Genomic DNA, 24672 nt, shown 5'->3' with positions numbered 1-24672 from the left:
TGAGACCCATTATAGCCTTTCAGGCAGTGTGTTTGGTGGGGACACTCAATGGGAACCCTAACAATGTATGGTGAAACATCATCAGAAAACACAAGACTGCCCTTTCTCCTTCCACTTTGGTTGTCTCCCCCTTTTATTCTCACATTTATCTCCCGCCAATGCCTACCTTACTGCACAGCCCACACCCCATATGCAAACACTTGCTCACTCCTTCGTGGGAACAGCTCCCCAACCCCTCAATTTCCTCTTTGTTTACCATCCCCCAGAGCGCTGCACCCTTCCCTTGCTTCTCATCTCTCCTCCTGCTTTAAGAAGAGCTGTCAGTGATAGAAACTGGGGCCTAATACTGAAGCAGTCACAAAACATACTCCTATGCTTATTGGATTGATGCTTCTACTTTTATTCAAGTATTTGTCAGCTGCTTCTTTGAGGGCATGTTTATCTTGACCGCAGTACAGAATACACAATACGTACAGCACTATGTTGATTATGAAAGGGCACTTCCCTATCCGAAAGGGCAAATAGTAGCTCTTTAAAATATGTGTGTCAACTGGGAAAGGTTCAGGCCCCCAGCTGTGTTTATTTTAAAGGGGAAATGCATTATTTAAACTCACACAAAAGCTTCATAACTCTTGTGTATGTATTTCATGCTCGCATATATCTGAACTTGACTTCAGAAAGATTTCTAATTGGCCCTGAAGGGTGCAAGAGCCCAGCCTCAATATGCAGCATGTCTTTGTCCTAATCCCAGTGTTCCAGTTGGTTAAACTTGTATGTACTAGCTACTTGAAAGGAGTGTATCATCAGTTGGTCCTCTTGTCCTCCAGTCTGATAACATTGGCATGTATCAGCTAGCAGTAGGCCTCAAGCATTGTCCCCTCTTTGTTATATTAGTCACTTCCTGTTTGAGCCCTCTTGTTGACTAGTGGGAAAGACTCAGTTTTCTGCAAGACATGGGAGGGAATAGTTGCATCAGTCCTTCCCAACAGGTGGAGTACAGTCATCTACAGAGTTTAGCACATGGACAACTAACCTGTGGCTGTGGTTTTACAAGATGGCACTGGCAATGAGAGTTTGCAGCACTCCTGGGTGGCAGCAGGAAGGCCCAGTGGGCCTGGCTATGGCACAGAGTCAGACTTGTCTGCCTGCTTTTCTAGATCTGTTTCTGCACCTTGCTTGCTTTGCAGCTCAGTAGACAAGAGGTATAAACCAGCCCAAGCCACAGGATTGTCTATCTGCTGTAGCATGTATTAGAGTGGTTCTGTGTCATACGTGGAACTTGCTGTGCGGTGCACTGCCAAAAATGCTGGCTATCCCTGGTTTAGGATTAGTCTGTGGTGGCTAAATGTTCAGAGGCCATTCAAGCAATGCTGTTGAAACTGAAGAATGATGACACATTGTCAGTTGCTTTGAAAAGTGCCTCATATTTAGACCTCAAGAAATGATGCTTGGAAAGGAAAACAAGAAACAGTGACAGTTTTCTAATCACTTGCTTTTCCTTTCTAATGTTGCTCTAGGCACAAGCAGGAAGCTGATGATATTGTGCAGATAGCCAAAGATGCAAATGATACATCATCGCAGGCATATAAACTGCTTTTGGATGCTCTGGCAGGAGAGAATAAAACAGGGAATGATATTGGTGACCTTAACAGAAAGTAAGTCTGAAATGAAAAGCAGCAGTGACCATGCTTTATTCCAGAGTGTCCTCTGCATTAACTTTTACTTTTGAAACTTCTGAATTGCCTTTCAAACAGTGTTGCCTAAGGCAGGAAATTATACCTTTTAGACCAACAGGTCAGGCAGGCAGGAATATTAATTGGATTATCTTGCTTCCTAGGTATAATCAAGCAAAAGACATTTCCCGAGATCTAGAAAAGCAGGCAGACAAGGTCCATATGGAAGCACAAGAAGCTGGGGAAAAAGCTCTGAAGATCTATGCTAACCTCACCAAAGTACCACTTATAGATGCTGAGGAGCTAGAGGTATGTTGAGTTAAGCATCTTGAACAGTGCGTCAGACATTATGTCTGGCCAACCTTTGATCCAACAATTGCCATGGCTTGTTCTAACACCCTTATGTAGGCGACCCTGGAAGTAATGGTTCAAGTTTTTAACTTTAGCTAAGAGACAATTTGATTTTTTTAAAAAATACATCCATTTTGACAAATCTGAACAAGAAGAAAGAACGCACAGTAGATTAAAAACACAAACATACATCCCTTGGGTATTTTAAATTACACAGAACAAAGCACATTCACAGACATGGAAATTCTACTATAAATTACCCAAAGATTCCCCTTGCTGGAGGGGTTGTATTTCTGTGCCTGTCTTCTGGTATCCCTTTCTGGGTACCATTGCCTTTTGGGTGCTGCTGGGCATGTGGTTGCTATTGTCTTTGGGTGGTTGCCATTATCTTTGGGTGCTGCTGGGCACATTCATGGCAGCATCCAGTGCCTAACAGAGGCTCTGCTGCAACACCCAAGAACCCCTCCCACCATCTCAATAAATTAGGAGGAAGGGGAAGTGACAAGGAGATCTTGTATTGACATTGCAGTGAAGTCCAATCCACTCAACACTTACTTTGGAATTTGGATTCTTTTGCCAAGCATCTGGAGGGTGTTCTGCAAAATGATCTGTTCCTGCTTTGGAGTCCTTTTTTAAAAGAAGGAGCCAATTAGGTAATTGAATGTTAGATTTATAATTGCAGTCACTTGAAAATATACTGTGCAGTCCCAGTTCAGTCACTTTGCCACTTTCATGGAAGCTGTTCATCTTCCTGTTTCTTCTCTATGTACAGAATGAAGCAAATAAGATCAAGAAAGAAGCCAGAGATCTGGATCAGCTAATTAACAGGAAGCTGAAGGATTATGAGGTCTTGAGAGAAGACATGAAAGGGAAAGAGCTGGAAGTCAAGAACCTTTTGGAGAAAGGCAAGACTGAACAGCAGGTCAGTTCAACTTTTGTATTGACTCTCACCTCTGTTGGAAACTATAACATTATGTGAGAGCAGGGATGGCATACTTTATCATGTCTTGGAGAAGTGGGATGGCCAGGTATTTAGGACTCTTCGTGGCAATGTTACTTTAAGATCGTGAGTGCATGTCTGTGGTGTAGCTGTGCCAACATGTGGAAGGGGAACAGTGTGGGCCCTAGGACCCTGGGTAAATGCTTAGGAGATGGAAATGCTGAAGGGACAGCTGGGCATTGAGTAGCAAGCATGGGAGAAATTATCCCTATAAATGGAAGATGTAGGTATTGGTGAGCACAGTGTTAAAGGATGAGACAAATTCTTATATAAAATGTTGTACACTGAATGCAGAATGAAAGTGCTGTAGACCCACCCCATTCCTGAGGCCATCTCTGTTTTCTTCTGGGGGGAATACTTTACTCTTCAGTGGTTTTCCCAAACTCCCCTTTCCTGTCAATGCTGGGAGATTTGCCCCACCCAGGCCACCACAAATAAGGGGTGAGTGTTTGGTCTAGTCTTGGAATTAGTCACAAAGTTTTGCTTGGTCTCTCACCAGGCGGATGCTACATTCCCCCTTTTGGTGGGGAGAAGTCAAGCATGGTCAAGTGTGGTACTGGGGGTCCATGGTGCTCCAGTTATAACAGTTATACATGCTCTAGGTTATACAGACTAGTTTGCCACCTTACCACAATGGTTTGGGGAGCAGAGATTGTCAGGGCCTCTTTGCAAAATCGTGTTTGAGCCAGTCTTGGGGTGCCTCAGAACTAAGGTGGAAAAGGCAACGTAATGTCATTGAATTAGATGTGTTGAATTAGATTAATCCTTATTCTAGCTTTTGCTTTTGGCACCCACCCTCTGCCTTTGGGAGGGGAGAGGCTATAAATAAGAAAGGGGCTGAAATCAACTGTATAGTTTAATGCTGTGTATTGTCTAGTTTAGTGCTGTCTATTGTGGCTAGATAAGGGCATGGCCGAGCAGGAGGGACAGAGCATGCTATGATGTGCTGTGTGTTTGCTTAGACGGCTGATCAGCTCTTAGCTCGAGCAGATGCTGCCAAGGCTCTGGCTGAAGAAGCTGCCAAGAAGGGGAACAACACACTCCAGGAGGCCAATGACATTCTCAGCAATTTGAAAGGTAGGTGGCATGACTTCCCAATGAGTCATTTTGCAAAGTGACAGGCTGTCCTCCTTGAGTAACTCGGGCTTCCTCTCTTTGAGTGGGAGTCAGGATATTCTTCCACAAAATGTCTTGTCCCAATTACTACCAACAGTGCTGCTGTAACACTTTCAATCATGTGTGTTTCCAGGGCTATGTGTCTGTCATGCTTCTGTGGGAGTGTAGAATGCAGCTTCCCAAGGAGGTGTCGGGGTGTGTGTGTGTGCTTCCGGGGAAGGGGCAATCGCCTGTTGGTTGCATATGCTTTGCATGCAGTATGTCCTAGATGGCCAGTCAGAATAGACAATGTTCTCGGAAATAGTCCAAAGGTCTGGCTGAATATGAGGCCACTTCATAATTATTTGTAGCTTTTATACATGTGTGACTAGTGGGTTTTTTGTTTTTAAAGGCATAGCCATTGTGGCTATAGAACTGTGCCTGAAAGTGCCAGGGAAAGCACAAATTTCCTGACACAGAATCGAGATTGCCTAGGCCTCAAAACTTTTTGTTTTGTAGTGCAGAGTGCTGTGTGAGGTGCTGAACCTGAAGCCTCTGTTCCCAGCAGTCAGTCTGGGCCTGTTCAGATTGGGGATGGTGGCATACAAGGAACAGGGATCTGTAAGCTGCACTGAAGGTAGAAGTCATAGAATTTCCGAGTTGGAAGGGACCTTGGAGCTCTTCTCGTCTAGCCTCCTGCTCAGTGCAGGAAAGCACGAAAGCATCCCGACAGATGGCTGTCCAGTCTCTGTTCGAAAAGCTTCCAATGTATGAGAGCCTGCTACTGTGCAAGGCAGGTGGTTTCACTGTCAAACAGCTCATACAATTAGAAAATTCCTCCTAATGTCTTGTTTAAATCTGCTTTCTTTTTATTTCTGAAATTAAAGCCCCTCCTCTTGGTTCTCAGTCACATCTTGGCTGGTCTTTTACAGGTCCAATCCAAGCCCCTTTTGTGCCTGAGGCAGCTTGATGAGCCCCCACCCCCATGTCAAACAAAGCATACTATTCACCAGATTCCTCCCAATCTCTCTGTCCCCATCCCCTATCCCAAGGTAGTGGCAGTTACCACTGCTGCCACACATGGTTCTCCTCCCCCGCTCCCCCATTTCCCCTTGCTCTGTGTCCTGCCCCTGCCTCTTCAAACATCTAGGAGTGGAATAGATGAACTGAAGGAGGTTGGCGGCGGCAGCAGGGCAGTAGAGGCAATCACCTGCCCACCGATGAAGCAGTTGGTGAGGCAGTGAACCAGTGGAAGTGATTGACTGGCTACTTCTGCTTCACCATACCTCATTAGTAGTCCAATCACAGGCCCTTGAATAGTAACGAGCTAATTTCATGTTTTAGAACAGGGCTGTACAACTTTGGTCCACCTGCGCGCAACTCCTAGATCATCCCTATTGGCCACTGTGGCTGGGGATGATGGGAGTTGTAGTTCAAGTTGTAGCTGGAGGGCCGAAGTTGTGCAGCTCTGTTTTATTACTGAGTTATTTATTTAGCACATTTGTATACCGCCCAAAACTGACATCTCTGGGCAATACAAATCAGTACAAGAAGACAATGCAAATACAACAAGACAAGACAAATTAAAACAAAGTAAAAAGTGAAGCAACATTTTCATCATGTAGTGTGCTTGTATGTGTCCTACAGCACTCTTACCTCCTAATATTTTGCTGTGTGTACGTTTGGAGGGAGACATTGATGGATCACCCTTCAAGAACTGAATACCTGTAGTTATCCCACCTCCCACTCACAACCCTCTCTGCTGAGCCTAACTGGCCCAAATTCACCTTGTAGGCATGTTAGGTCACCTAGAAAGCTTCATAGTTGTGCAGATATTTGGACTGGTCTTTCCAGTCCAAGACGCTCTAAGCTGCTGCTGAACATGTATACACAATTTGTTGTCAATGGTACATTTTTCTTTCTGCCAAATAGACAGTAGTCTGAGTAGATTTGGCTAGATGTGTATTGAATTGGACCTGGGAGCAGTGTGCGTACCAGCAGTTTTCCCACTTCTCAAAGGACTTGGACTATGGCCTAGATCTTAGTGTGGTGGTAAAACTGTGCTGGGGTGTCGGACGATAGTAGAACAGTCCCATGACTGAATGCTGCTATATGTCAAAACAAAACAAAGGCCTCTGCATAGAAAATCAAGTGGTTTTTATGTTCTTTCAGACTTTGATAAGCGTGTGAATGATAACAAGACTGCGGCTGAAGATGCTCTCAAGAAAATCCCTGCCATTACTCAGATCATTGTGGAGGCCAACAATAAGACACGGCAAGCAGAAATTGCACTGGGCAATGCTGCTGCTGATGCCAGGGAGGCAAAGAACAAAGCTGATGATGCTGAGAAAACTGCTGGTTCTGTACAAAAAGTGAGTGTTGGGAGGACCGTAGTTTGGTGGTAAAGTACATGTTTTGCATGCATAAGGTTACAGGTTCAGACTTGCATTAAAAGGATCTCAGCCTGTCTAGGTTGAGGCTTTTGAGAGCCTTTGCCAGTCAAGAGGAGATTATTGTGCTGGGCTAGATGGGCCAGAGATTTAATAGTATATAAGGCAGCTTCATATATTCAAATGTCCCTCCATGGAGTAGTGAGAATGAAATGTCTTGCTGATCCAAAATTCTCTGAACGTGTATGTTCCCTGCTTGTGAAGTGATGCTTGTAACACAAAAGCTACTGTATTTCAGAGAGTACTGATATAAACAAACCTACACATAGCAGCCCCCACCCAAGTCCTGCTATGCTGCCTCATCGTGGAAGTGAGGGGTGGGGTGTTCCTGGGAGGGATGATCAAAGTACGCCAGGAGATATACTCCCACTAGGGTCACCCAAAGTGAGAAGATCATCCCAGCTGCCAAGCTAAAGCAAGCAGGCACCTATATTAGGCAGCAGCGATATAGGAAGGTGCTGGAGGTGGACAATCACTTCAGTGACAACAACAAAGGCATCATTTCATACAGTGCAGGAGAAGGCAATGGTATACCACTCCTGTATTTTACCAAGAAAACCACATGGATAGACAAAATAGAATGATTGTCGATGTAGTGCCAGATGATGGGCCCCTCAGGTCAGATGGTACTCAACAAGCTACTGAGGAAGAGCTGAGGATCTCTCAGAGTACCGATGCTGTTAGACTAAAGCCTTTTGGACATCTAGCAGGTGACATTGCCGTGCGGGAAAAGAAAATCCAAAGCTGTAAAGACAGAATTACAATGGGAACGTGTAACGTAAGAAGCATGAATATGGGAAAGCTCAACACAGTGAAAGATGAAATGAATCTACTACAGATTGACATCTTGGGCATTAGTGAATTAAAATGGATAGGAATGGGACACTTTCACTCAGGAAATCATACCACTTGCTACTCAGGACACGAGAAACAAAGAAGGAATGGTGTGGCTTTCATAGTCAGGAAGGATATAGCAATGACAGTATAATGGGTACAATGCGGTCAGTGACCGACTAATATCAGTTAGATTTCGTGGACAATCCTTTAACATGACAATTCTTCAAGTCTATGCCCCAATGACTGATGCAGAAGAAGAGGAAGTTGATGAGTTTTATGCTCAAGTTCAGTCTGAAACTGACAGAACATGCAAGCAAGATGTGCTGGTGGTTGTTGGAGACTGGAATGCCAAAGTTGGAAAAGGTAAGGAGGAAAACACAGTCGGATTGTATGGCCTAGGAAACAGAAACGAAGCAGGAGAATGACTTATTAGTCTCTCCTAAGCTTGTGATCTCTTCATTGCTAACACATTATTCAAACAACCAAAGCAGCACCTATACACATGGACATCACCAGATGGAGCACATAGAAATCAAATTGATTACATTATTGGTGCAAGCAGGTGGAAGTCAGTTATAACAGCAAAGACATGAATGGGGGCCAACGGTGGAACAGATCACAAACTGCTCATGTGCAAGTTCCAAGTCAAGCTAAAGCGGAAAAACAAAGCTATCCAGCTTCCACGATATGATCTTGAGAATGTACCCACCATTTTCAAGGAGAACATCAAGAACCGCTTTGAAGTTCTGAACCTCATTGATAGGGAACCAGAGGAACTGTGGAATGAAATCAAAGAGGTTGTTAAGGACAAATGTGAAGAGACTACCAAAGACCAAGAAAAAGAAGAAAGCAAAATGAATGTCAGAACAGACAGTGGAAATTGCCAAAAAGAGGAGAGTTACTATCTGTCATTTGGCATCAGTTACTCACTGTCCTTTGGCATCCCTTAACATACCAATTCGAGGTTGGAACCACCCTCTGAGTTCAGAGATCTTTTGGAAAATCAAGGCAAGTTTTACAAAAGATCTCTGAACTCAGAGGGAGGTTCCAACCTCGAATTGGTATGTTAAGGGATGCCAAAGGACAGATAGTAACTGATTCTGAGAAGATCAAACAGAGATGGAAGGAGTATACTGAAAATATGTACAGCAGGGACGTCAACATCCAAGATACTCTAGAAGATATTCCCTACTTGCAAGAACCTCTAGTATGGGAAGATGACGTTAGATTAGCACTCCGGACATTACCAAGTCAGAGGCTACAGGAATTGATGGAATAGCTACAGAAATATGGCAGGCAACAGAAGAAGAATCAGTCAAGGCTCTAACCAAACTCTGCCAGCAAATTTGGAGAACAACACAGTGGCCAACAGATTGGAAGAGGTCAGTCTATATACCCATACCAAAGAACGGAGACTTAACAGATTGCACAAACCATCACACAATATCCTTAATTTCACATGCTAGCAAAATAATGATCAGGATCATCCAACACAGATTAGAGTCTTATATGGAAAGGGAAATGCCAGATTTCAAGCTGGCTTCAGAAAAGGCTGGGGAACAAGAGACATTATTGCTGATGCACGCTGGATAATTGAGAAAGCCAAAGAATACCAGAAAAAAGTCAATATGTGCTTTGGCTGCAGAAAAGCCTTCTATTGTGTTGACCATGTTACGTTGTGGAATATCCTTAGGAAAATGGGCATCCCAGAACACCTCATTGTTCTCATGAGAAACCTATGCACAGGACAAGAAGCCACAGTCCAGAGAGAACATGGTAAAACAGACTGGTTCCAGATAGGCAAAGGAGTAAGACAAGGCTGTATACTTTCTCCTTATTTATTCAATTTATATGCTGAACATATACTGAGAGAAGCGGGATTGGAAGAAGATGAGCGTGGTTGGAGGAAGAAACATCAATAACCTACGCTACACTGATGACACCACTCTGATAGCTGAGAATGCGGATGATCTGCAAGCTCTAGTAATGAAAGTCAAGGAGCACAGTAAAAAAATGGGACTACGACTAAACGTAAAGAAGACTAAACTAATGACAACTGGTATAACAACCAGCCACAGAATCGACAACGAAGTCATTGAAGTGGTGGATAGCTTCTGCCTTTTAGGATTGACCGTCAACAATAAAGATTCCAGCAGGCAAGAAATACACCACAGACTAGCACTTGGTAGAATTGCAATGAAGGCCTTGGAAAGGATATTTGAATGCTGTGACGTGTCTACACCTACAAAGATTAGAATCATCTGGACAATAGTTTTCCCCGTGACACTCTATGGATGCGAAAGTTGGACTTTGAAGAAACATTGATGCTTTTGAACTTTGGTGCTGGAGAAGACTTTTAAGGATACCATGGATAGCCAGGAAAACAAATAAATGGATCATAGAACAAATCAATCCAGAATTTTCACCTGAGGCACAAATGACCAGACTCAAACTATCATACTTCGGACACATTATGCGAAGATCCAGCTCCCTGAAGAAGTCCAAAATGCAGAGGAAAGTTGAACGAAAGAGAAGAAGAGGATAGCCAGCAGCAAGGTGGTTGGACGCAATTACAACAGCAATGAATGCACCACTGAGAGACCTTAAAGGCCAAGCTGAAGACAGATCATCCTGGAGAGTATTTATGTGGTCTCTAAGAGTCAACATTGTCTTGACAGCACTCAATCAATCACACATAGCAGAAGCAACCTAATGGCGCTGTGGGGAAATGCTTGACTAACAAGCACAAGGTTGCCGGTTCGAATCCCCGCTGGCACTATATTGGGCAGCAGTGATATAGGAAGATATTGAAAGGCATCGTCTTGTACTGTGTGGGAGGAGGCAATCAATCTACAGTCTGAAAATGGTACAGTCCCAGAAAAAGCTGCATAACATGGTTCTGACTATATCAGCTCTAAGTGATGTACAATAGACAAGATGTTACCTTCCATTGAATATATTTGTTTATTCAGAAGGCAGTATTTTGACTCACAATTTTTTAATTAAAACTTTCAAGTGAATAAAAATTAAAACCCTGTATTCCTCTACTAACAAAAGATGGATAAAGAAGCACATTCAGCGATCTTGTTCTCAATTCTGTGTTTGATTCCACATCACCCAGAGTGGAGAGAACATTTCTGAGAGATAGAAGGGCCAATTATTGTGACAATCCATTTCCCCCCTGTCCAGTTATTGTGGGGCTGGGCCCATAAATCAGTAGTAGAGTACATGTGTTATGTCAGTGATTCCCAACCTGTGGCACTCCAGATGTTGTGAACTACAACTCCCATCACCCCCAGCTACAAATAAATTGTAGCTGGGTATAATGGGAGTTCAGCCACATCTGGAGTACCACAGGTTGGGATCCCTTGTGTTATATGATGGTTCTAGGATTCATCCCAGCATCTCCAGGATCTCCAGGTAAATGATCTCAGGTAGTAAGACCAGGAAGACCATGCATGAGACCTTGTACTTGGCAGCATGGACCAGTGGTCTGACGCTTGATTAGTTTACATGTTTATTTTGCCCTGATTTTTATACCCTTTGGTTTCTGGCAATCCTAGAATGCTGCTGAAGCAAAGGCTGATGCTGACAAGACTTTCTCCACTGTTGCTGAGTTGGACAAAGAAGTAGATGACATGTTGCAACAACTGGAGGAAGCAGAGAAAGAGTTGAGGAGGAAACAGGAAAGTGCAGACCAAGATATGATGATGGCTGGAATGGTAAGTTACTTGGGCTGCATTTAATCACTTTTTAATGCTATTATTATTGATGTTTACAAGACACTCATCCAGTGTAGATTGCATATTGTGCATTACTGTTTTATGAAGAGTACATGAAAGGACAAATGCTTATCTGCATATCTTTGGAAGATCTTATCTTTCTGAAGTCTTTGGAGGAGGTGGTATATAAGAAAATTTAAATAAATAAATAAACATCAGCACATCTGTTTTAAAGAGAAGATAAAGCGGGAGTATCTCTCCTTCACAGATGTCCCTAACCATTCAAGAATAATTTTCCTGCTTTCTGCCTCCCTCTCACCCTTGTTTTGTGGAAATGGCATTGTATGATACTGTTGTGTCAGAAGATGAATTCACACATGCATGTTTTCTCACTTGACAAATTCTGCATCAACCTCGGACTAGTGTTAGAGCAGCTGAGACAAGTCAAATGCCACAGGCAGACGCTTCATATTGCCACGCAGTGCTGTGTCATTCAATAGCAGTGGTTCAGTAGCATGTCATTGGGCATGGAGTGATATAACTGAATTCTCACATATGCATCACTTCTCCTTGCATGTTGCCTCTTTCACAGGCTTCACAAGCTGCTCAGGAAGCAGAGGAAAATGCAAGGAAAGCCAAGAACTCTGTTACCAGCTTGCTCAACATGATTGATGACCTTCTCAAGAAGCTTGGTATGTATCTTCTTCACAAGTTTTCCTTCACTGCTAAATTGGTACCAAGTTCTGCTCTCTCACCCTGAATGAGAGTGAATGGGATTCACTGGAATATTGCCTGAGGGTGGTAATCTTCTATGAACTAGCTGCTTCTTTGTTAATTCTTTCAGGCCATTGTTGTGCCATAAACGGCTAACATAGGTTTATGAGGGCATGTGAAATGTTTTGTAACTTCTTTGGACTTAGTTGCAAGGTTGATTTATGCAATTGTGCCCAGTGGTTTGAGCTGACATAAATGAATATCTGATAGACAATAGGCACAAATTTTAACAGTGTAAAAATATGGTACCTCCTGCATATTATGTATTATATGTTCTATGTATACAAAATATGTAGCAATTTTCATGCATTGAATATACAGTATAGATAATGTAGAAAAACAATTGTTCTAGGGCTAGTAACTTATTTCATATCAATTACAATGATCCCATAGTAAGCTCATTCAAAAATGACACCACAATTGATGTTGACAGAAGTCCAGGTGTCAAGCGTGCTTATGATGCCTGTCGATAGAAATTTCACTTGCCAGTATCCAGAGAACCATGAAACTAGAATTGTGAGCCAAAGGGAGTTTTTGACTTTGAGCAGCAGCATGGCAAAAGGCTTTTGAAACTGATGGAAGACTGAAAAAAAGTTTGCCATATGGTTTGGTCTACGCCACTGAATTGAAAGCAAATCTGGGAATGCATGACAATTCAAGTTCATAACATCAGAGTGTTGACACAAGTTGTCAAAATTAAAAATTAAAATTTCATAATGGAATGCAACATGAAAATTATTTCCAATCTAGAACTAACTTGGCAGCCTAGAAATATCTGTACTGGAAAAAGTGCAAATGGACCTAATGCACTTAATTTATTTTGCTATAAGAAATCCCACCTCCTGTTTTGAATTTGTTTGAGCAAAATTTGGTTATATAACAGAATGAAGTGTAACCTGATAAACAAACATTTTCTATTTAACATTTTATTAACTTTTTTGGAAGCATGGGCATGCAAAGCATCAATTAAACGTTTATTACTAGAACAACAGATAATGAGATAGACTGCCATTCTGATTTTTTTATTCATGTTGCAGGGCGTGTGGAGCCTGTAGACTTGAATAAGCTGAGCAAGATTGAGGAGACCTTAAATACTGCCAAAAACCAGATGAGGGACAACAATCTGGACCAGAAAGTGTCTGATCTAGAGAAGGCAGCCGCAAAACAAGCCAGCGCCATTGATGAATACAACAGGGACATTAACACCATTTTGAAAGACATTCGCAATCTAGAGGACATAAAGAAGTCCTTGCCAACCGGCTGTTTCAACACCCCGGCCATTGAGAAACCCTAAGGGTGTGCAAAGGGCAGGGGGGCATTCCCTCAGTGACTGGTGGAGCAGTTCTTTGGGCTGTGGAGTGCCTTAATTCCTAGATTACCTTCTTCAGGACCCCCCCACCTCACCTCCCACACAGCTCTCAGTTGTTCATTCTTTCCCAATTCAAAGGTGGGGTGGTTACGAAAGCTTCTGAATGACAAGCAAATTAATTATCAGCCTTTTGGGAATCAAAAGGGTTTTGAGACATAAAATATATGCAGTTGTTTTTGCTCACACTCCATTTACTCCCCCACTCCCTCTCAAAACACAACCCTTTGTTTTACACAATGATGTGAAATATTCTGGACTGCCGTATTGAATTGCAGAAGTGACCATGGAAACTGATGTGCAGTGAGGGCAATCACAGGCTTTTTCTTCATTCCCTATTTCACCCCACCCCACCCTGTCAAATTATCTGTTCTGGTTTGTTTTTTTCTATGAAGGAAAAAGTTTGGCTACCAAAGTATTAAATAGTAATGGCCAGTATAGCCACACTTTTAAGAAACACTGCTGGCCTTGACAATAGCCAGACTTTAAAGCAAGGGGGGAAAGCCAACCTTATTTATAAATTAGTGGCCAATCAAACCATCACTTTGGTAGCCAGCAGTCATTTTTTAAGAACCTTTCTAGTGCAATATGTGTATGAATATCATGTGTCTAAGATGCAGCTTCTCAGAAACATTTTTGGGGAGTCATGGGAAATGAATGGTGCATTAGGTCTCCATGGTGCTATACCTTGGCCTGTAAAGCAGCTGTGTCTTCTGCAGCCTGTGAGAACAAAGGCAGAAGTTCAATTCTTCAAGCTGGAAGAACCTGCTTGTGGTCAGAATTGTTCCTTTCACCAGCCAGTCATTAGGAATTTCCAGAAGATACCTTCCAGGGGCAGCTGGGTTAATACAGATGATTCTCTCTCTCTCTCTCTCTCTCTCTCTCTCTCTCTCTCTCTCTCTCTCTCTCTGTGTTCCTGCAATAAGTGAAACAAACCTTTTTTTTCTTTTTTGAAGGAAAGAAACCAGCCACCCAGAGAGAGCTTTGCTTGCTAAGCTTGCCTGTGAAATTTTTAAGAAGGCATAATCTTCTCTGGTGGGGGGGGGGGGGAAGAGGTCTGTGAAATCCCCACTCCACCACCCCCCGGGCGAGTTATTATGTTCATTTCACATGGTAGGCTTAACCTTTTGTCTGGAAAGAAGAAGTCCCAAAACACAGTTGACCCAATTCTTATAGCAAAAAATAAAAAATTGCTAAGGCCTAATTCTAGGGACAAATAACTTAGAGTTGCAGTATCTACAAACTGAGCTGTTTACTCAGTATCAGCTTGTGCCCCATTTGAGATTTCCCCCTCTCCCACGTTAAATGAAGCTTCCTTTTGGGGAGCAGATGGCACATGTCACCTCCTCTCCCACAAACTCCAGATCTTGGACTAGAGCAGGGCTGCTCAACTTCGGCCCTCCTGCAGATGTTGGCCTACAATTCCCATTATCTCTGGCTATTGGCCACTGTGGCTGGGGATTATGGGAGTTGTAGTCCAAAAACAGCTGGGGGGCCTAAGTTGAGCAGGCCTGGACTAGAGGAAGTGGTCTGCCTCTGCAGCTTCCTCCATAAATTGTTCTGATGCTTCCACCCCCCTGCCTTTTGCAATCCATTTATACCTACCCTTAAACACTATGCAACTTTATATGTTTGCGTAGAGGGGAAGAAATTTATTACCTGACACACACACTGGTGCTATTAATTATTTCAAATTTATATTTTTGTGTGAATGTGGGTGTTTTTTGTGTCTTTTTTAAAATCATGATTATAGTGTGAGGAAAAGTCTATTTCTCCCCCCTTCACTCGCTTCCCCCATGTAAATATGCTTGATATTGTTTCCAGAGTGGCACTGTTTTCCCTTTGCTCCCTCTTAACCACCATATTACACACATTCTACCCCCCCCCCCCCATCAGTTAGTTATTCCTTTTGGGGTTGGGGGACAGGACAGATATTTTCTTTGCCCAGGCTTGCTTCTGTATGCTTCCATGTTGGTGGTAGTTAACATTCTGTGGTATAAACATCATCCTGCTTGCCCTGTATAGTCAGATGAGGGACAAGTTGTCTGTTTCCTCTTCTAAAGCCAGCACTGATGCCTAAAGGATTTGGAGAGGTGTAGCTCATGAAGAATTTGCATTCTTTGAGCCTTTTCAGTTGATATTTTGCCCCCTCAGATTCTGCCTGGGTGAGATGGAGAGCAGGCCTCAAATCTGTGTACTCCTTTCTCTGCCCTTCCCCTGCTTTTTTCACTGTGCACAAAAGGTAATTGGAGAAGCAGGAGATCCTGCATTTGTTTCCCAAGTTGCTTGCTGTCTTCTACCTGTGGTGAGGGGTGGGTGGGAGGAAGCGCATGGGCCTGAGGCCCACTCCCAGTCTCACTCTGAGGTCAAAGTATCACCTTAACTAGGCCCCTTGTCTCTGATTTGGGTCTCTTCAGATAATATGCCAAACAGGCCTATTTAAATGTGTGAGTGAGGAGGGTGGACTTGCATATCTTCTCTTCCGTTGCCCAGTGTGCCATCCTGCTGCTGTCTAACTGCTAATACAGAAAATTATGTATTCACACTTTTAGATGAAACCCCCTACACACACACACGCATGCTGTTAGATGACAGCCAGACAGTGTGCTGCAAGGATAGATGTGCATGGCCATGCTCTTTCCCCATGTGTTGAAATGGGCCAGTTCGGGGTATTGCCTGAACTATCCCACTATGTATGTATGAGCGCATTTGATTTTATGAATGGTTATAGGCTTCTTGCTGTGTTTGTAGATGAAATGTAACACTGACCTAGTTCTTACTGAGCTAGTAAACCTGTGTCTGGGCTGTACCACTCTTTCATACCCCACCTCACCTCTATTTCCCTCTACATAGAATGCTAGCATGTCAGAAAGCAGGCAAGGCTTGGACCGCTTCCCCAGACATCTAGTTTTCTTTTGTCTGGAAGAGTACTCATCAAGTGAGCCCCTCTCTGCAGTCTGAAGTGGTACAGCCCAGACACCTACATACTACCTCAGTGAAAACTGGGCCATTGTAGGTTCAGTAGCAGGTCTGTAGACTCAAAACTGTGGCCTACGATTGTGTAGAAAAACAGGAGCTCAGTTTGGGTCTTGGTTTTTGTAGCATTGGGGGCTACCATTTTCCAAGCCCAGAGAAAGGTTCTGACCAGTTCTTCATCTCCCTCCTCTTACCCATAGGACTTAACAGTTTACATGAAACCGACTCACCTAAGTACAAATCTGAAGCCATTATCTGGAAGTGACTTCTTTGCTGATACATGTCACACTTGACATCAGTATTTTTCATCTGGCCAAGCTGATCAGATGAATACGTTTTAACAATTATCTCCTCTTGGCCAACAACAAGAAAAAAGAGGGTGATGATGACACACACTCACTTTTTGTGCTTCTGGCCATAAGATTCCCTGTCTTTCTAGTATTCCCCTTTTCTTAAAAGCAAGTTTTAACAGATTTTTTTATTTTTAAATAAATAAATAAAAAGACCTTTATATGAATCCTTTTAACTACAAATACTGCGTTAACAGCCATTATTGCATTTGTATAGGTCCAAGTTATTTCTTTGCTTAACACAATGATGCAACAGCAGCTGCTCACAAACACCCATGCAGGTGCACAAGAGACACCTGTCCGCGCATGCTTGTTTTTTCCTGACTGTGAGCACCTCCGTATGTGCCTTCACTCCAGTTTTTGCCTTAAATCTGTGGTCTTGCTGTCTGGGGGCAGTGAACAAAAAACAAATGCAACACTTGGCAGTTTTTATGTATAAAACAGTATTTCTTATTTATAATAAAGTCGGAATATTTGTAACCCCTCATATGCTGGATTCTTGAGTATTTACTTTGTGGGGAGGGTATCACTGACTCACACAGTCTAAATTGTTACAGCCTAGCAACACCTGCTTCAGATCTCTGAGTAGATTTCAAACCTTGAAGATATGTGGGTCTTCGGCAAACATACCAGATGACATGCCTTACTTATTTTATTGTGTACAGATCAAAAAAACACAGTGTCCCCTAATGTGCCTATTATACTTATTCAGGTGTATGTTTATATTTTATCTCATGAATATCGCTTCTAACAGGTTCCTAACCCCAACAATCTGATCTACTCACATCCCAAGTGTCAAGATTCAAGTCCGATTTAGACTACGGTATGAATGTACAGTTGTCTGTACTTGTACATGTGCTTGTGTGAATGAATGTACTTGTGTTGGTTTTTAAAAAGTGAACCTGGATAGAGGCCCTTCAAATACTTGGTACAGATGGGAAGTGTACTTCTGTACCTGCAGTCAACATAACATTTGTATGAGTGTTGAACATAATGTGTAAATGGACCTAGTGTCACAAAATAACTGCCCCCAAATCTCAACAGTCATTTTCCAAGCATTTCATCCTCCCAGTATTCTCAACCCCCTTCCTCTTACTTGAACATTTCATGCTCCAAACAATTCTCCCCTCTTCCCAGACAAGCCTCTGATCAATGTTGACTACAGTATTGGTTCCTCCTAAGCAGGATTGCTGGGCAAGTGGGAGAATGGCTTGATTCCAGCTTGCCACCTTTTCTGAGGACCCAAAAAGTATTTTAGCATGTGCATTGCACACATCTTTAAATGGCCTCCAAGATGTGGTTCCACAATTAACTCTTGGGAAACAGACCCTTCTGGTAGTGGCTGGAATGCTTAGTTTGAATGTCGTGAGACGCACATTCAAATCCTGATCAGTCATGAAGCTTATATGATGGGCTTTGGCAACCCTGTGGAAGTTGCCACCTATAAATCATATAGTTTTGCTAATTAGCAATTCTAAGAAGTGCAACTGAAGGTCCCCTAGTGAAGAAGCTTCCACTTCAGGTTCATTTGCTAGTACGAATTTGAGACTTCCTGTCTCTTGTTCATCTGGTGTTTTCTGGATGTTTGGGCTTTATACTGAACATACTCTCAACAGACAGAAAGTCTGTTCAAATCCCTGTCTGCACACACCTCTTGATTTTCTGTTTTCACTTCCCCTCACCCCCGTCTCTTGGAGATACAATGTTCATCCCACCCCGCCACCGGGATTCAGCTCTCTTCCTAAAGTCTCTGGAAATTAAATCTCCCAGTGGTGAGTGGATGTACTATGCCTCTAGTGCAACTGCATAACAATGGGTGTGTAATGCTAAGGCACTACACAGCACAAAGCATCTAGCAGATGGAGTCTAGTCTCCAGCAATGTGTAATTGCAGGTGAGGTGTGGGCAGTAATCTTGGGGATAATTAGTTGTCAAGTGTGTCTCTCCCTATTTTCATCTGCAAAATATTGGAGTGTACAAGTTTGGTAATCTGGAATATTATTCTCTGCATACACTTCATTACCTTCTTTCCATTTGCGGCACAGTTTGTTCAAAATAGTAAGCCATGCCTCCCAGGTTGCTTGACCATGCCCTTTTTACTCTCACAGGCATGTCCCCATTGGTGAAGTGCTGGAAGGTATTTTAACTCTGCATTATCTTATTTAGTACATTATGGCTTTTGGGTTCCATTGTTTGGGCTCTCTGTACTGAAAAGGAACAAATGCAGACACCTGTGTTCAACAGAACAATCCAATTGTTCCTGCTCTCAGCCAAGTGACAATTTTGCTGCAAAGACTCATGTAGTAAAAATACTTTATCCCAGTAGTGGCAGATTTTTCAATATTGACTGCAACATTGTTGAATAAGCCCATCGAAGAGCATCTCCACTGCATCAAAACCACACTATGAGCAAAGACTGGATATGCTTGGAGTAGATTCACACTTGGAATGTTCTGGATTACAAGCCTGGGGTGGGGAGGGGGTGTGGACTAAGAAATCACTCCTGCTGCTGCCAATTGTCTGTGGTTTTCATTAATTACAAGTTGTGTTTTTATGATCAGAGGCTTGGACTAGTGAGGAGTGATGCTGACTTTGCATGGGAGGCTGCTGTTGCAAAACCCTGTCTGCAGTTGGTGTGTTCTTAGGGCGATGTTCACAGCACTACTTACTTCTAAATCCAAAGGAAGCTCCGTTCCAATTCAAATTTGAACTTTTATGAAGGAGCAAGTGCCAGTCAATGGAACATACTTTCAGGTAACTGGACTTGGGATTTATCTGCAGGTGAGGTGTAGGTTATCTGCTGTGTAAGTGGGTGCAGAACGTATTTCAATAGCAAGGTGTCTTTGGCTTCTATGTTGAAAATATCAGGTATGGAATTTTGTTGTGTGGATCAAGTTCCAACATTTTGAAGAAGTACAAATATTCCTACCTAACAGTGAAGACATAAGCAAGGATCAGAAAGTGAGCAAGTATGTTCTGAAGGAAAATTGTCACCTGTCCCCCAAGTTTCCTTTCTCAATCCTTCTCTACCATGTTCCAAAACTTTGTTTAAATTTTCCTTCAGAACATACTTGTCAGAAAAATGTGTGTTCCTTATAGATCATTTTATTTGTTTGTTCTTTGTGCAACCATTCAAAGTATTTTATAGCAAGTTATTAATTTATATACATACTCCAACATGCTTTGCAGTGGCTCCGTTCCTATCACTCTGGTAGTAGATTCCAGATGGTGTTGCTTGGAGATTGCTCTCTGAATTGAGAGCTAGTATTGTATGGTATCCCTCAGGGCTCCATCCTATCTCCGATGCATTTTAACATCTACATGAAGCTGTTGGCTGAGATCAACCTCCCCTAAATGCCTGTCTGCAAGCAGTAATGGACTAGATGAGGGATACTAAATTGAAACAGAATCTAAGCAAGACAGATGTACTCATGGTAGGGGGTCATACTTGGAGGGACATGATAGATCTTCATGTTCTGGATGAGGTTGCACTCCCGCTGAAGAATCAGGTGCATAACTTGGGAATGTATCCGGACCCAGGCATCACTCTGGTTTCTCAGGTTGAGGCTATGGCCAGGAGCAACTTTTACCAATTCAATTCATTTGATACAATAGCTGCATTGGATTCTTGAATATAATGGTCTCCTAATTGTGGTGCACTCTCTGGTCACCTCTAGGCTTGACTACTGCAATGTGCTCTATGTGGGGCTGCCTTTGTGTGTAGTTTTGAAACTCCAGTTCATCCAAAATGCAGCAGCTAGATTGGTCTCTGGGGTTTCTCAGAGAGACCTTATTATGCCTATTTTAAAACAATTGCGCCCCCCCCCCCCCGCAGTGCTAAACCAATCAGGACACTGGCAAGGTGGCAGTGATACTATGAGGGGCCGGAGCAGGAGGTATCAGCATCTGGCCAACCCCCACATTGGAGAGGGGAGATGAAGGCGGCGAAAGCTCTTTCCGTGAGTCCTCCTATTTTGCCTGTCTCTGTGCATGTGCAGGGGGTAGCTTAGGGCAGGGGAGGATGGATCAGCCGGAGAACTAGTATGCAGATACTCTGCGTGAGCCCAGCTAGTTACCTTTTTAAAGCCCTAAATGGCTTAGGACTGGGTTACCTAGGAGAATGCCACCTTCTGCATGATCCCCACCATAGGGATGTGTACGAATCTGTTTGGAAGCCCATAAAAAACATTGGGAGGTTCGAAGTGCGGGGGAGGGTGCACATAACCCTCCCTCTGCTTCCCCCCCCCCCACTAGCACTCGGTTTTTATAAAGTCATTTGAGGCCACCTCATCCCCTCTTCAGCTGGAAGTGTCCAGAAGTACCTGGCGTACACACACATGCACCAGGTACTTCTGGCCGAAGAGGGGATTGGGCGGCAGAGGTATGCTGCCCGAAGGACTTTACAAAAACCAAGCGCTGGTGAGGGGAAAGTGGAGGGAGGCGTAAGTGCACCTTCCACCACCCTTAGTCTGACACCTCCTGCCTTTGAACCACCCCCACCTGGTTCCATGCACATCCCTACCCCACCATACATGAAGGTCATAGAGAGGTCAGTCTCCAGATGCCACCATCTCGTCTGGTGGTGACTCAGGAACAGGCCTTTTCTGTAGTTGCTCCTGTGTTATGGAATGGAACATTGGTTTCACTTACTGTGAAGGCTTCTTCTGGTTGCTGTTGCCAGGGACACCTCATGGGCTACGCCCCCTTGGGGCTGAGGGGATAACCCCGCCCCAGTTCTTTCGGGCTGAGACACATGAAAGCAGCATGAGATAAACAGGTGAAAAAACCATGTAACAATAAGCAACAAAACACGTACAGTGAACTGGACTTCACACCATCTGGCATGGCAGCATGACTTTAGAAGGCATGTAAAATAATTAAAGGTACATAAAACAATTATAGGTACAAAGGTGAACCATGACTCCTGTAAGAATGAGAAGTGTACTCCAGAGGCTGAGAGTCAGGAGCCAGGTGACCCCGATTGGGAAGAGGCAAGGAGCGCCAAACTGGGTGGGCCAAGGTGTCCCTGGCAACAGCAACCAGAAGACGCCTTCATGGTAAGTGAAACCAATGCTCCGTTCTCGGTTGCTGCTGCCAGGCACACCTCATGGGTCATACCACACCTTGGCCAATAGGGCGGGAGTGCTCTAGCCTATTCCTGAGGGAGAACCCGCTGAAGGACCCTCCTGCCAAAAGCGGCTTGAAGTGTGGCATGGGGTTCTATCTTATAGTGCCTGGTGAAAGTTGAAGGTGCAGACCAGGTTGCGGCTCTGCAAATGTCTTGTCCTGGTGCGTTAGAGGAGAAAGCAGCCGTGGTAGCTGCAGCTCTTGTGGAGTGTGCCGTTATGTGAGATGGAGGTCTCATCCATTGCACCTCGTATGCCATAACAATACATGCCCGGATCCACCTAGCAATTGTCGAGGAAGTTACGGCTGTGCCCATTGATCTGGGATGAAAGGAGACAAACATTTTGTCTGTAGAATGAAAGGATGCAGCCCACTTTATATATTTCTTTAGACATCTGCATCTAACTTGTGCCATAACTTTTCCCTCTTGTGTACTGGGTGAGGGCAAAAGGATGGTAGAAAATGTCTTGGGACTGGTGGAAAACTGAGGTGGCTTTTGGCCTAACAAAGAATCAGCCTGAAGGCCTCCTTTAAAAAACACAGAACGACTTATCCACAGATAAAGCCCTAAGTTCTGAGACCCGCCTGGCTGAGGTAATTGCTACCAGGAAGGCCAGTTTGAAGGACAAGACCTTGAGCGGGATGGTGGAGATGGGCTCGAACAGGGACTTCTGAAGAGCCCTCAGTACCACATGAAGGTCCCACAATGGGAATCTGTGAACAGTTGAAGGTGACAATAGGGTAGCCCCTCTCAGAAAACGTTTGAGGTGTGGATACGTTTGCCATGTGTTCGGGTTCCCTGAGATGAGACCTATGAGTGAAGCTGCTTGGCGCTTTAAGGTATTCGGTCTCAGGCCCTTTTCCAGTCCTTCTTGGAGAAATAGAAGGAGATGTTTCAACTTGGTGCTTCCCCTAGGAACGGAGTGACGCACCGACCAATGCAGAAAGGCCCTCCAGGTACATTGATAAATACGATTAGTGGAGGGCCTGCAAGATTCCAGCATGGTCTTGAGGATGTTTGCCGAATATCCAAACTGCTTCAAGGTTCGCTGCTCAGTCTCCATGCGGCAAGCCTTAACCAGCCCGGATCGGGGTAATGCACAGGTCCCTACGACAGAAGGTTGGGACTGACTAGGAGTTCCCATGGAGGTTTCATTGACAGGTGCAGGAGCTCCGGGAACCAAGGCCGCCGGGCCCAGAATGGGGCTATGAGGATGGCCTGAGCTCGAAGCAGGCACACTCTCCTCAGTACTCTGGCCAGCAAGGGAGTTGGAGGGTAGGCATACAAAAGACCTTCCGGCCACTGGGTCGATAGTGCATCCACGACGATTGCTTCCCTGCAGGGGAACCGGGTCATGAAGAGAGTCAGTTGTGCGTTTTGCAGAGTGGCGAACAGATCGACCACGGGAGTGCCCAAACTCCTTGTGATTTCGTGGAATATTTTCAGATTTAGTGACCACTCCCCTGGATGGAGGTCCTCCCTGCTGAGCCAGTCTGCTACTATGTTTAGCTCGCCCTTGACATGATGAGCTGTCACTGAACTGACATTTGCCTCTGCCCAAGAAAGGAGGAGACTCGCCTCCTAGTGCAAGGATGTGGAGCGGGTTCCCCCTTGTCGATTTACTTGCGCTTTTGCGGTGGTGTTGTCTGTCTTTATTAAGATGTGACGATCCTGGACTGTGGATTGGAAAGCTTCCAGCGCGAGGCAAATGGCATGGAGTTCTTGCCAGTTTATGCTGTGCCGTCTCTCCTGATCGTCCCACAGACCCTGGGCTGTTAGGTGGAGACAGTGAGCCCCCCAGCCCCTGTCGCTGGCATTGCTGGTCACGATGAATCTCGGGGGGGGTCCAGAAACTCCTTTGCTCAAAAAAGGTTTTCTGGTGACAGCCACCAATGAAATGGGAAATGCAACCAAATCCTTTTCTTTTGTGCAATGACCTCCTGTTGTGCAAGCAAAAACCATTGTAGAGGTCGTAGATGTAGACGGGCCCATGGCACGATCTCTATGGTTGACACCATCAGACCTAGGAGCCTTGCCAGGGATGAAACAAGAGCTGTCGACATAGCCAGAATAGCCTGTATTTCTCCCCTGATAGTTTTGTAGTAGTCTTGTGGCAAGAAGAGATGATCTGCTGTGTTTATGACAATGCTCAGGTGACGCAGCTGGTGGCTTGGTACAAGCTGGCTCTTTTGATGGTTTATCACAAATCCATGATGATCTAACTCCGAGATGGTTAGTGCCAGATCGTGTTGGGCCTCTAGACTGGAACGCGACTGTATGAGCAAATTGTCTAAGTAGGAGAATACCCGGACCCCCTGGAGCCGGAGATGTGCCACCAAGGGTGCCATGATCTTGATAAACACTCTGGGAGTGGATGACAGCCCAAATGGGAGAGCAGCGTACTGATAATGGAAGCCAGCATCCTTGAAGCGAAGCAAACTTCTGCTGTCCGGGTGGATCGGAACATGTAAATATGCCTCCTTGAGGTCAATTGACGCTAAGAAGTCCAGATGTTGCAGGGCCTCTGCCATGAGCCTTAAAGTCTCCATGCAGAAGTGTTCCCGCTTGACCCATTCATTTACAAATTTTAAATCCAGAACCGCTCGTCTGGACCCGTCCCTTTTGGGGACGGTGAATAGAATAGAATAGGGGAGGGGACTGGTTCCTCCCTGAGGGGAGGGGACTGGTTCCACCGCTCCGATTTTTAGTAAGTGATGAATGGCTTGGGACACTTCGGAATGCTTTGTCCATGAGCAAGACCTTGGGGTGGGAAGGAATCTCGGGGGGGGGGCATCCAATTCTATTCTATATCCATTCCTGATAATCTTTAGAACCCAATTGTCTGTTACTGAAGATTCCCAAGCGGGAAGGAAGCCCATTAGGCGGTCTCCCAGTAAGGTTGACTGAGAGTCATTTATGTGGTTTTTGCTTAGCAGGAGCAGGCTGAAACC

General features: G+C 44.3%; 1 protein-coding gene across 1 annotated transcript in view; it reads left to right on the top strand.

The window, feature by feature from the left end:
• LAMC1 (laminin subunit gamma 1) overlaps positions 1-17081 on the top strand; it is a 174107-nt gene extending 157026 nt beyond the window's left edge. The window contains exons 21-28 of the mRNA XM_053243832.1: positions 1518-1655; positions 1838-1982; positions 2797-2946; positions 3987-4101; positions 6292-6491; positions 10970-11128; positions 11721-11820; positions 12940-17081. Of these exons, the coding sequence (XP_053099807.1) occupies positions 1518-1655; positions 1838-1982; positions 2797-2946; positions 3987-4101; positions 6292-6491; positions 10970-11128; positions 11721-11820; positions 12940-13196 (1264 nt within the window). The 3' untranslated portion in view covers positions 13197-17081. The remainder of the gene's footprint in view (positions 1-1517; positions 1656-1837; positions 1983-2796; positions 2947-3986; positions 4102-6291; positions 6492-10969; positions 11129-11720; positions 11821-12939) is intronic.
• The last annotated feature ends 7591 nt before the right edge of the window (positions 17082-24672 follow it).

Source organism: Hemicordylus capensis, chromosome 4 (assembly GCF_027244095.1).
Source record: "Hemicordylus capensis ecotype Gifberg chromosome 4, rHemCap1.1.pri, whole genome shotgun sequence".
NCBI lineage: Eukaryota > Metazoa > Chordata > Lepidosauria > Squamata > Cordylidae > Hemicordylus > Hemicordylus capensis.
The sequence above is the reverse complement of the archived record's forward strand: the minus strand, read 5'-3'. Positions and strand labels throughout refer to the sequence as shown.